Source organism: Magnolia sinica, chromosome 12 (assembly GCF_029962835.1).
Source record: "Magnolia sinica isolate HGM2019 chromosome 12, MsV1, whole genome shotgun sequence".
Classification (NCBI taxonomy): domain Eukaryota; kingdom Viridiplantae; phylum Streptophyta; class Magnoliopsida; order Magnoliales; family Magnoliaceae; genus Magnolia; species Magnolia sinica.
Genome location: NC_080584.1, coordinates 48,626,635 through 48,639,791, shown reverse-complemented (window position 1 = coordinate 48,639,791; position 13,157 = coordinate 48,626,635). Strand labels below are relative to the sequence as shown.

Sequence of the window (13,157 nt, the reverse complement as noted above, 5' to 3'; positions counted from 1 at the left end):
GTCGAATATTAGAACTTTTTCTTGGCCAACAGACCAAGAGAAAGCTACAACTCTAGGTAGATTATTTTATTTTCCACAAACAAGCTGATGGAGTGTTGCCCTTTGCTTCCCCCTTTCTTTCCATTCCACACATGATCACAAATTGAGTTGACAAGAAACCTCCCATTCTTCGTCCATTTCCAAACCCTTCCATCCTGCCCCTCCTTAGCAAGCTTGGTGCCTGCAAGCACTGTTTTAAATATCGACGATATCGGCCGATATATCCCACGATATATCTTGTATCCCACCAGTGTGACACGAAACACACAAGTAGTGCAATATATCCCACATGTTAGATCTAGTGAGCATTTTCGAATTTTGATGCTCTTATTTTTTGAAATTCATGTTAAATTAGTGTCAAATTGTTACAAAATCATGATTTTTCATGTTCTGCATGAAAAATCATGAATTGGGAGTTTCGATTTCGAGATTTGGAGGAGATGGGCCGAGTTGCGAAAAATTGAAAAAAGAAAAATCAAAATCAAAATTTTCCAATTTCTCGCAAATCGTTTGCAATCTTCTTTGTAACCTAATCTAGTGATTCTTCTTTTGCTTTTGAATGTATTGCTTGTGTTTCCACACGTCTTCTTACATTTATAAATTATATGAATAGACATTGAATATACTTGCATCAATTCAGTTAGACAACGCATAGATTAGGACCCCATACAAAGAAAACCTATTATGTGTACTAGTTTTTTGTAATGTTTTGATTTATAAGTGTGTATTGATGTCTTTTTTAACAATCACCGAAGTTTCATCGAAAAATTCAACCAATTTTCCAATGTTTCCCCATGTTTCCAACAACAATGATACGTTACACGATATAACAAATATATCTTATGCGATAACCGATACGTATCTGTATCCCAAGAATGCGATACATAACGTGATACAGATATTTCGAACATTGCCTGCAAGTTGAGCCAAAAGCATAATCGAGTCGTCCTACCTTTCTTTTGAATGTAGGAGCCCATTTTACCTGATCATCGATTCTTTCGAAATATTCCACAACCTTAACCCTAATACAAGCTACCATCTTCTACCTAAAACCATGGATTGAAATATATGCATCATATCGACCGATACAGGCAAATCATAACCATATCGGCCCAATAAGATACGTTATATGGAGTTCTATTGGCCCCAGTATAAAATAAAAATAAAAATAAATAAAGGGAAGTATCTCCCTCGGCTCAACTGGAAAGTTGGGTTCAGGCCGAGCCGAGCTGATTTTCTAAGCTCGAAAGAATTTCGAGCCCAGCTCAAGCTGGCCCAAGCTCCACTCAGCTCGAAGCTCAGCCTAAACTCGACTTAGTTCGGCTCGACTCATAACTTAATTATATAATATTATATTTATATATATAACTTCATTAATATATTATATTTTATATTATATATAATATAAACACCCCCCTAGTATAAAAACTAAAAAGAAAACGCTCGACTAGAAAGCTTGAACTCGAAAACGGCTCAAAAGCTCAAGCTGGCCCGAGTTGCTGATCGAACCGAGCCAAGCTACCAATTAGGCTCGAGGACCGAGCTGAGCTGAACTCGAGATGGGGTAAGCTGCTAGTCGAACTAAGCCAAGCTGTGCGAAGCTCGACTTGGTTCGGCTTGTGTACAGCTCTAGTAGTATCGACCCATATTGGACGATGTGAGGCGTAACAACACCAATGCAGGAGCAATACAAGCTGATACAGCCATCAAGGCCAAAATTGATTTTTTTTTTTTTTCAACTCTATTCTTTTTTTGTTTAAACTACAGAGGAAGCTTAGAAAGTCATTTTAAACAAGATCAAGTCCTATTTTGGGATCAAAACAAAATATTTGAGTGGCTTCTATGAACCTAGGTAGAATAGACCATTATGGGAAAAATCAAAAAAAGGTAAACCATCATTATTTCTTCTTCTTCTTCTATGTGTGTTTGTACTCTAATCCTCTTTTTGTTGTATTTTGCAGTCATAGGCCATAATTTACCAAGCATGTTTGATTTGTGTTCACTTGTGGTCCATTTGGTTGACTTTCAACAAGTCAACCTGACAAAAAGCATTCCTATCCAAGAGAGGTTGAGTACACCATTACATACATGTCTAAAATATATATTTAAAAAAGATAGATTCTTCCCCCCCCCCCCCCCCCCAAAGAATCGTGCCTACAAAACATCACTTAGCTTCTCAAAATCTAATAAGTTGCATGTCCCCAACTTCACAAGTTGATGCCCTGAGAGAATGAACTCCCGTTCCCAATATGGCTTTCCACAACCTAGAACTTCTATGCTAGAAGGGGAAGCAGTGCGCCATCCATCATCCCGCACCCCATATGCTTGTGAAGCCACTCTTCCTCTTCCACAAGGAATTCTCTTCTTTCCTGAAAAACCACAACCATTTCCCTAATAACTCTTGGTTCATCACCTTAAGAAACTTCTAACAACCCCTTAGAGGGGTCTACAAACTTTTCTTTTCCATTACATAGGCTAGTTTCTGAAGCATCCTCCGATCCCTAGCAAAGAAAGTCTCTATCCATTCTTTCAAATTTGTCGATAACGTTCAAAAGGCATTGAAATAACAGCATAAAGAAAATCAACATGGTAGACATAGCTGCTTTGATCCGCATGGTATGCCCTCCTAGTTATAGATAGTTCCCTTTCCAAGTCGATAAGATGCATTGAACCCTATCAATTACCAGCTCCCATGGGCTTTTGCCTTTTAGATTTAGAAGGTTTCCAATATAAAGCAGCAACCCAAGGTAAGTGGTAGGAGGAGATCCAGCCTTGGAACCTAGAAGATTTTCCAACACAACCACTTCTCTAACCTCCAAATCTGCAACCAACAACTCACTTTTTGAAGATTAAGTGGTAGGGTCAATGCTGATGGTTGTAACAACCCCATTACAATCCATGATGGGGCCGATATAGGTTTTCTTTTCTTTTTTTTCAAAGAGAGAGAGAGAGAGAGAGAGAGAGAGAGAGAGAGAGGATGTAATGGTCATTATAGCATGTATCATAAAGGTAACGGTGGCGGCCAAAACGGAATACCTTGATTTGGAGATGCTAGGTTGGGCATGGATGATTTAGTAATAACATCAGAGAAAATGGCAGAAAAACCTCCTCTCCAATTACAGGAGCCAAGACTGTAAGTGCACCACAACGGGGTTCATTGATGCAACCACCAATATTGCCAAATGACAACCCCCCAAACTTTACAAAAAAATAATAATAATAAAGGAAATGGAAATATATATATATATACACACACACACACACACACACACACACAAGCATGGGGAATTGTTTTTTTTATAGTTTTATTACCAATTTCATTAAAATTTTGTTATATTTATTAAATCGATTAGACTATTAAACTATATCAAGTCAACTAACAAGTATTCAGATGAATGCATATAATAAAAAATGTGGGGAAAAAAAAAACACACATTTTTATGTTGAAAGAGTGAGATCCTTGTAAATTGAAAGAATGAGAAACCATAAACTTGAAAGAGTGAGAGCCTTCTACTTCTAGCCATGTAGTCTTGGATAGAATGAGAGATAAGAGTATGAGAGTAAAAGAGTAAGGGAATAAGGGAGTTAAGAGAGTGAGAGTATTAGAGTGAGAGAGAGAGAGAGAGAATAGGAGTAAGAGAGCAAGAATTTTAAGACTAAGAGAGAATGAGAGTATTAAAGTGCGAGAGAGTAAAAGAGTAAGAGAGTTAACTAGTTAAGAGATAATGAGAGTATAGAGTGAGAGAAGAGAGTACAGAGAGAATGAGGGTATTAAAGTAAGAGGGTAGGAGAGTCAAGGGAGATTGAGAAAATGAGAGTATTAGAGTGATAGAGAGAGAGAGAGAGAGAGAGAGAGAGAGAGTAAAGAAAATGATAGGTTGGGGGTAAATACTTGTAGGCAAAAGGGGAGAGAAAAGGAAGCAAAAGCAAGTCCCAACAGTAAAAAATCTGACCATTTGGCTCATTATGCCCTCACATATTGAGTATAAAATGGCATAATCGCATAAATGTGGCTTATGCGGTCACATCCTTCTTTGTGCAACCACATAATGCTCAACAATACACAAACCACATATGCCACAAGCATATTCGGTCCACGGTCTCCAAATGGCATATGCAATTGCATATGACAACGCTGTCAACCATGCTTCTATCTAATCAAATCTCAATCATCATTGCATGCCAACAGCCTAACAAGTGTTGCTACAATCCCAAGGTTGGATATTACATCTGGAACGAGAGGCTGTAATGAATGAGGCGGCTACTACTACAATAGTGAAGAAGAAAAATCTATTCACCATGGAAGATGAACACAAAGAGCCTCTTTGATCGGGCGGGCATGATAGGCAAGATGTGTAGAGATGTTTTTAAAACTCAAACCTCCAGCCCTTGAAAGGAAAAACCAAAAAAAAATAAAAATTTGACAGCATGTAACCACTTTAATATCATGTAGAAATGCTAAAAATAAGAAAAATCGAGTTAATAGATGCTTTCTAATAAAAAGAAAAGGTAGGAGATGCCCTGCTCTTAAAAGATTGGAGGTCCTAGGTATACAAGGTGCTACATTGTGCTTACAAGTTCTCTTCCTGCAGACTAGGTGATCAGCATGCCCTTGTATACATAGAAGTGACAACCCACATCCCCACACTTACCCAATGCGGACAAGACTGTCAAGCCAATACCATATGACACAACACAGTAAAGGTGAATTTGTATTCTCAACATGCCACTAGTACGTTGCCATTGCTTCATATGGAACTCGGGAGATCTCCACTAGAAGAAACATTCAAAGGGTTCACTTCATGCAATCATTTCCCCTATAAAGTCATATCCAAAAAAAAAAAAAAAAATAGACCTTTTGGCCACACTACATCTTCAAGACATTACTTAATTCCAGTATTCGAAATATCGGTATCGCTTTAGGTATCATACCCTTGGGATACGGATACGTATTGGTTATCGCATGGGATTCGGTTGTATCGCATACTGTATTGTTGTTGTTGGAAACATGGGGAAATTGGTCGAATTTTTCAATGAAACTTCAGTGATTGTTAAAAAAGACATCAAGACATTTATAAATCAAAACATTACAAAAAATAAGTGCACATAATAGGTTTTCTTTGCATGGGGTCTTAATCTATGCGTTGTCTTACTAAATTGATGCAAGTATATTCAAAGTCTATTCATATAATTTATAAATGTAAGAAGACGTGTGGAAACACAAACAATATATTCAAAAGCAAAAGAAGAATCACTAGATTGGGTAATATACATGTTTGATTTTATGTTTGGACACAAGGATTGCAAAGAAAGTGGGAAATTTTGATTTTTTTTAAAAAATTCTGCAACTCGGCCCATCTCCTCCAAATCTTGAAATTGAAGCTCCCAATCCATGATTTTTCATGCAAAACATGAAAAACTATGGATTTGTAACAATTTAACACTAATTTAACATGATTTATAAAAAATTAGAAAAAAAAAAAAGGATCGAAAATCGAAAGTGCTCACCAGATCGAACATGGGAGATATATCGCACTACTTGTGAGTTTCGTATCGCACAGGTGGGATACGAGATATATCGTGGAATATATCAGCCGATATCGTCAATATTTAAAACACTGCTTAAGTCTAAAAACAAAACCAGTATCAATAGCGTATCCATTAAGAGATTTGTTGTGTTTGGATGCTCAAATTGAATTGCAATAGTTCGAGGATTAGACTCCTATGATGATTCACCACCATTTTCAAAATGGTGGTGACTCATCCTCCTCACATATGGAGCTCATTCTATACATATCCACACCATCCCAATGGTGGAGCACATTTTCTCTAAAATAATACTAATCAAGCAAACCTAACTATTCAATTGACATTCATCAAATGGATGGTTGAAACAAAAATAGCAAGTCCAAAAATCCATTAGCAAAAACAGATAATACTCATCATCTTTGCAGTATAATTTTTGGGTTATGCACCGTCCACAATTGGGTCAGCAGTTTGGATTGTCTAGATTTCCGTACAACCATGTCATGACTACTGTTGTAAAGTTGTGAGTCTTGGGACCATTTTGAAAATGGTCAGGAACTATTCTAGTAGTCTAGTCCATAGTTCAACTAACTGAGTGGGAATAAGCAAACTGGGGCTAGCGTAAATGGCATCTAATATCATTGCATGTCCAACTTGAAAGTTGAAACACACGGAATTGCAATTTTAAGTGTTTGGCCGTCATTACTAACTAAAATGGTGCAAAACTCCCACTTTTGATGTTTCTTCAACATCTAATTCGATGATGGCAATTGATAAACAGCCTCATTTGGACAACAACACACAATTCATTTTTACTTATTTGTAATCAACATGAGTAACAAATGTGTCAGCACTTGTCACAAAAGTCAACCAATGGTTCATATTTACATCACTATCGCAGCCCACGAGAAGATATGGATGGCTTGAATCAGCAACAGTTCACCTAATGGACCGTTCGGATCCTGCACAAGTACTATACAATGACATGGGTGAGGGCCAGTGGAAAAAGAAAAAGCCCCCAAAACGGTTTTCGAGGTGATGTCAGCTAAGATCAGGCAGAAATGATAAATTAAAAAGGATTCAAGGGGGTCATCCAAACAGGCCCCAAATGGTAAACAGCATTCAACAGAGAGGAAATGTTATTGGAGAATGTTGACAGTGATCTTACAGGAAAGCAGGCTCGGCAAGGAACGGAAGGATGCGGCCGATGACTGGGAGAACGGCGCTGGCCTTTCCATGGAAGAGGACGCCGGGGAAGTTCCTGGCGGTGTGGGAGAGGAGCTTCAGGACTGCAGTGACTTCTCGCTCGTTGGCTGCAGAAGGAAAGATGTATGGAAGGAATTGTAAATTCGAAATGAGGGCTGAAGAGAGAGAGAGAGAGAGAGAGAGAGAGAGAGAGAGAGAGGAACCTGTAGAAGAAGGGATGACGTAAGCATGGAGGAGGTTGGGAAGGACGGAACGGAAACGGGTCTCTAGCGGGTCCGGGTCGTCGGTGGGTTGGGAAGGCGAGGAGGACGCGGCGATGCGCTCACGCAGCTCGTGGACGAGGCTCGACAGGTTCGCCATCTCTCGCTCTCTCTCTCTCTCTCTCTCTCTCTCTGAGGATGTTCCCTCTCTATTTCGAAATGCGAGGGGACGACCGGCCCCTTTGAGTGACCGCCTTGGAAAACGTCATAACTAAGTCACCTCTTCAGTAGCGAGTGCGGGGGTTTACGGAGAAAGCGTATTCCGTCCGGCCCTCGGCTGGACTATAATCCGTCCAGGCAGATTTCCGTGGTGCCTACCATGTATGTTTTTTATCCACACCGTCCATCCATTTTGCTAGATTATTGTAGCTATAAACCAAAAAATGAGGCAAATCCAAGGCTCATGTGGACCATAGTCTGGATTGAACGCCCACCATTAAAAGCTTGTCGGGAGCCTTGGAAGGTTTGGATCAAGCTGATATTTGTATTTTCCCCTCGTCCACTCATATTTAAGCTTATGAATGAGTTAGATGGCAAATAAACCCCACGGTGCACCTCAACAGTGGGTGTCATTATATGACGCCCCAAAAATATGCCTCCCGAGTACAGAGGCTCAGATATTGTAAATTGTTATTAGAGAAAATGACCACTGTAGAGAAAACCTTTTACCCAGCGGTTTTTATGACGGAATACAAACTTAAGTTACCAACTTAGACTAGCACGTGCGGACAGCGACTTCGAGGACGAAACTACCCCTCCTTTTCACTGCGAAGACGAGCGCTGACGCTCCTGCAACTGAGAGTTCTACGAACGGCTTAAAAGAGATCAAAGTTACAAGGCCCCACAGCTATGTATTTATTATATCCACAACGTTCATCCATATTTCGAGATCATTTCGAAGCATTATTCAAAAAAAAAAAAATCATATCCGAAGATCAACTGGGCCACACCACAGAGCAGCGGAAAATTGATTATCATCGTTGAAACTTTTGTAGGGCCCACCATAACATTTATTTTCCATCCAATCTATTCATAAGGTCACAAAGACCTGGATGAAAAGGAAAAACAAATTTCATAATGATCCAAAACTTGTGTGGCCCCTAAAAGGGTTTCAACGGTGGACGTTCAAGCATATTGGGAATAGCACATGGAGGGGAATACGGATATAGCTACGGTTATAATCCGTAGCTATAAACGCAAATCGGCGATCAATCATGGATCCCGCAATTCCACCGCAAGTCGCTGTCCCTATTGGCGATTAATCGTGGATATCACGATTCCACCCCCGATCTGTGGCTACGGATTATAGCCGTAGCTATAACCGTATCCCTATGCACTTTCTTTTTTCTTTTTTATTTTTTTATTTTTTTAAAATTTTTTACATGGAGAATTTTATTCTACCTACATTTTATTCTAACACATATTTATATAAATGCGTAAATATAAGCATATTAAAAAAAATCACTTTTTTTTCATTTCTTTCTTTATTCATATAACAAGAATATTTTCTAAACCAAAATTAGTTACTTGACGTACCATATATAATTTTAGGGCTGAAAGTTGGGCGGGCTCAACCCGACCAACCTGTGACCAACCTGACATTGGGTTGGGCTTGGTCAGGATGTATCGGGTTTGGTCTTGGGGTTGGGCCATACAAACAACAACTCGATAAAACTTGAGTTGGGCTTGGGTTGAGGTCTCAGGAATTGCCAGGAAATGCATAGAAATGACCATGAAATGAAGGGAAATGACCATGAAATGATGGGAAATAACCGTAAAATGCATGGAAATGACCATGAAATATATGGAAATGACCGTGAAATGAAGGGAAATGACCGTAAAATGCATGGAAATGACCGTGAAATGAAATGGAATCGTCGAGATTGATCGTGAAATGCATGGAAATGATCGTGAAGTGAAGGGAAATGACCATGAAATGCATGGAAATGACCGTGAAATGAAACGGAATCACCGGGATTGACCATGAAATGCATGAAAATGACCGTGAAATGAAACGAAATCGCCGGGATTGACCATGAAATGCATGGAAATGACCGTGAAATGAAATGGAATCGCCGGAATTGCCCGTGAAATGCATGAAAATGACCATGAAGTGACAAACTAGAAATTGAGTGGGACAAACTAGAAATTGAGCGGGCCAAACTGGAAATTGAGCGGGCAAACATGAAAATGAGCGGGACAAACTGAAAATTGAGCAGGACAAACTAGAAATTGAGCGGGACAAACTGGAAATTGAGCGGGCCAAACTGAAATTTGAGCGGGACAAACTGGAAATTGAGCGGGACAAACTAGAAATTGAGCAGGCCAAACTAAAAATTGAGCGGGACAAAGTGGAAAATGAGCGGGCCAAACTGAAAATTGAGCAGGATAAACTGGAAATTGAGCAGGCAAACATGGAAATGAGCGGCACAAACTAGAATTTCAAATGGATAATAGAGATTTACTTAATAATGTATTGATATTTGTTGTACAATATACGCACAAAGCTATGATCAAGAGAGGAGACAAATGGTTCTAAATATTATCTGAAACTGAGTTAACTCGGTCAAGCTGGTTTCGATTCGCCACGCAATGAAATGAGCGGCCAAATCGAAATGGGACCGAAATGGAAGGAGCCGGGGCAACGCATACCAGTTTCAATCTCCAAGCAAGTCACCATTCCGAAACTGCTACCTTAAACCTACACGGCCAAACTGGAAATTGAGCGGGCCAAACTGGAAATTGAGCAGGACAAACTGGAAAATGAGTAGGCCAAACTGAAAATTGAGCAGGACAAACTGGAAAATGAGCGGGCCATCCACCTCCAGAGCCATTAACAGACCTGAACAATGAGAGAAGACTTCGTACCGTGAGCGGGACCACAAACAGGTGAGATCCGACCCTTGACCCAAAAACCTAGACTATTGAAACCCTTTTTTCACAATTGCTAATAGAATACGTCTATTGTAGAGATCCTTACACCCTGCGTCGAACTCCTACTTCGAAACCGCCGACAAGTTTGAACCCTATGTTACCGTTTTATCGGCCCCTGAGGGCCCAGATAATGATCACGGGTTGCGATCTACGCTTAAGAACTTGTTGTGCTGTTTATTTGAAATGATTTGCAAATGATATGTTTTATGAAATGCATTGTAGTCCATGTGTTCGATGAAATGCCTGATTCATTCTTGCTCTTTTCTGCTCACTAATGCATATAGTTCCTATTTTACATGCTATGTGTTCACTCAATCATTTATGCAATCTAAGTTGCTCAATCTAGAAGCTGGTATTTGAAATTGCAAAACTATTGTCATAGATTTGTAAACGATGAAATTTTCCATGAATATAGATTTGTAAACGATGAAACATGCCAATCCATTCGTATCAGCTTCTTTCCTGAAAAATGCCCCCTTTTAGTTTCCTTGCCTAGACTGGCAACAAATTTTTCATGAATATAGATTTGTAAACGATGAAATTTTTTCAAGAAAATCTTACTGAAAGACAATCATGGGAAACAAATTTTCATTTCTTACTGTTTTCAAGATATGGAGTTTCCCAAAAAACTCCATTTTCTTCAAAAATAAAAAATAAAAAATCCAAAAATCCAAACAGTCCTTAAAGTAGGTTGAGGAGATTGCTCAATTCATTGATACCCAGTCAAATCAGATAAAAGAGTTTGAAGCAGAGAGAGAGAAAGAGTAGCTGATACGATTGCATGAAGATGAGAAGACTGAGCTGAAGTGGAGGTATTTAGAAGAAGAGGTGGAACTGAAGAAGGAATTTAATGCTAAGCTGACCCAACTGATGGGCAAGTGACTATTGTAAATAGGTCCAATCTTTGTCTTTTTTCTATCAAATTTTGATTTTTGTTTCAGCTTTTTCTTAATCATCTGTTTGCAAACCATCAGTTTAGAAAACAGTTGGTCAGTAAAAAGATGCAAAAGCAGTCCATGGTTTGGTGAGCTAGGCTATTGATCTAAGCCAGCTATGGATGTACTAGCTGCATATAGATCATTAAGAAAATGTTGCAACAATATTAAATCTCCCTTTTGTTTTGTTCCTATTAGTTTTGTCCAGAAATTGATCGATTTCACTTTTAGCACAATATTGAACTTGATATGTACTTGTGGGGCTTGGTTCTTGGATGCTCTCTAGGTTAAATGAGTTCAAGTCATGAGATAAATTCATTCATGTTTGTGGGCTTATTTTCTTTGTTCAGGCTAGTATATATGAGGAGGAGGAGAATCTCATAGACTGAATCAGTTTGATAATGCACTAACCTTTGCTCTATCATTTGGTAGTGCTTATTTCCTTTGCTTCTATTATAAATTTTGTTTATTCTTTTTGTCATTACACTGATTGTTTCGAAGATTTTATTTGGAATGGAGCTTCGATATGAGGAACATTGTGTGATCTAGGTTGTAGGAATGAAACTATAATAGTTATCAGTTGCATCTGGTTTATCTAAATTGTTGGTTGCATCGTGGTCATATAATCTTAGTGAGGTTTGGTAATTTTCAAAGGCAGTTCTTAGTTTTAAAGGAATGGTCATGCAAATCAGCGGGCAATCTGGGAGTTGGCTGTACATGTATCTATCTCCTGGTAGAACTAGCAAGCCATTTCAAAATGCAAACTTTCAGAAATGACTGATCATAAATCTCTCTCTACAATGACTAATTTACCATTTCACTCTCATTTGGGCTCTGAAGTCATCTTTATTAATGTTGTGGGATCCCGTTCAATCTGACTGGATTACAGAAAGTTAAATAAACTGAATCTTGTATGTTTTAAGTTGTAACAACGAGTTCCACTTTTATTTAAGTGTTTATATATATATATATATATATATATATATATATATATATATATCTTTTTATCTTTTTAGATAGTATGCTTCATCTTAGCCTTATATCGGTAGAGTTTTAAGCCAATCCTTGCAAAGTTTTGTTTCTTACATTCGGTACACAATCGTCTGATTGTTCATATTTGAAACCCATCTAACATGCTCACCTACAACTAAATGCTGTGAAATCCCATAGCACATCTTACGAATTCAGGAGATATAACAGAATTTTTAGTAATCTCAAATTCTACAGAGTGAAAACCAAGTAATAGACCCAACCTAAGAGGAGCGACCAAGTGGTACTGCTTCAGTGCTTCCTAGTCCACATGAAATACATATCAATCCACGAATTTTAGTGCTAGTGGAAAAAGTATATAATATCCACTGGAGGACTAATGTGTTATTCCAATGTTGATGCCTAACAGATACTTTACAGCCAATAACACAGCCCAATATTGACATTTGTGGGCGAGAATAATGTTTGAGATGTACATGAACGAGCCCAAGAACTACCTTTTTCTTTTTCTTTTTTAACCAACCATTTCTTTTTCTTTTGTTGTTTTTTTCCCCGTAATTGACACAGCTTCTGTTAATGAAAACTAAGGGACTCGAAATGCAATATCAAGGTAAAGGTAACATGCATTCCTTTGTTGGTGTGTCAATGACCACACTAGCTTCCCTCGAAACATGATAAAAATATCAACACATACCTTATACCAACTTTTTTAATTTTGCTAACAACGAAATTTGATATGCATTTTTTACATCTCTTTCCACTATAACCAGCCTAGAAAATAAATGAGACTCACCTGCCTTGTTGGAGTCTCATCGGTCTGAAACACCATATTGTTTCTCCCTAGTCACTTCTCATAACACCAACTAAATTTTTTTGTCCATGTTCTCGCTGTTCAAGCTCTTTCCATACAGATGCCAAAGTGACACAAAACCCATTTTCACTAAATTCAACCAACTGATAAAAAATTCTTGATCATGTCTCTCACTCACTTCTAATGATACTCTGTTTTCAAAGAATTTCTTATTCCTTTCCTTCTAGATCCACCAGATTATGTCAAATGAAAGCATCCTCAAAATTCTCCCTAGCTACTTGATTAAACAACAATTTCATCCTCCCACCTATGACCAAGGCCACTTTTTTGGAGAACCCAATAAATTAAAAAGCATTTGAAGAAGTTCCATATCCCTAGGCATTCTACAAACAAGATATAGGTGATTGAATAATTATTCTATTTCTCTACACAAGTGGCACATTTCTTGCTTGTTGA

At 38.4% G+C, this 13,157-nt stretch overlaps 1 protein-coding gene across 7 annotated transcripts in view; it reads right to left on the bottom strand.

Annotated features, from left to right (window-relative positions):
- The window catches only part of LOC131221335 (serine/threonine-protein kinase ATR), an 80,371-nt gene extending 73,158 nt beyond the window's left edge, over positions 1-7,213 (bottom strand). For 3 of the 7 annotated variants that reach the window (XM_058216561.1, XM_058216562.1, XM_058216559.1), the window contains exons 1-2: positions 6,975-7,206; positions 6,734-6,878 (exon numbers count right to left, since the gene is read on the bottom strand). In XM_058216561.1, coding sequence (XP_058072544.1) covers positions 6,734-6,878; positions 6,975-7,131 — 302 coding nt within the window. In that variant the 5' untranslated portion in view covers positions 7,132-7,206. Of the gene's footprint in view, positions 1-6,733; positions 6,879-6,974 lie in introns of all 7 variants that reach the window. The other 4 variants (XM_058216558.1, XM_058216563.1, XM_058216564.1 and 1 more) reach the window with 2 other exon arrangements.
- Between the last annotated feature and the right edge of the window lie 5,944 nt (positions 7,214-13,157).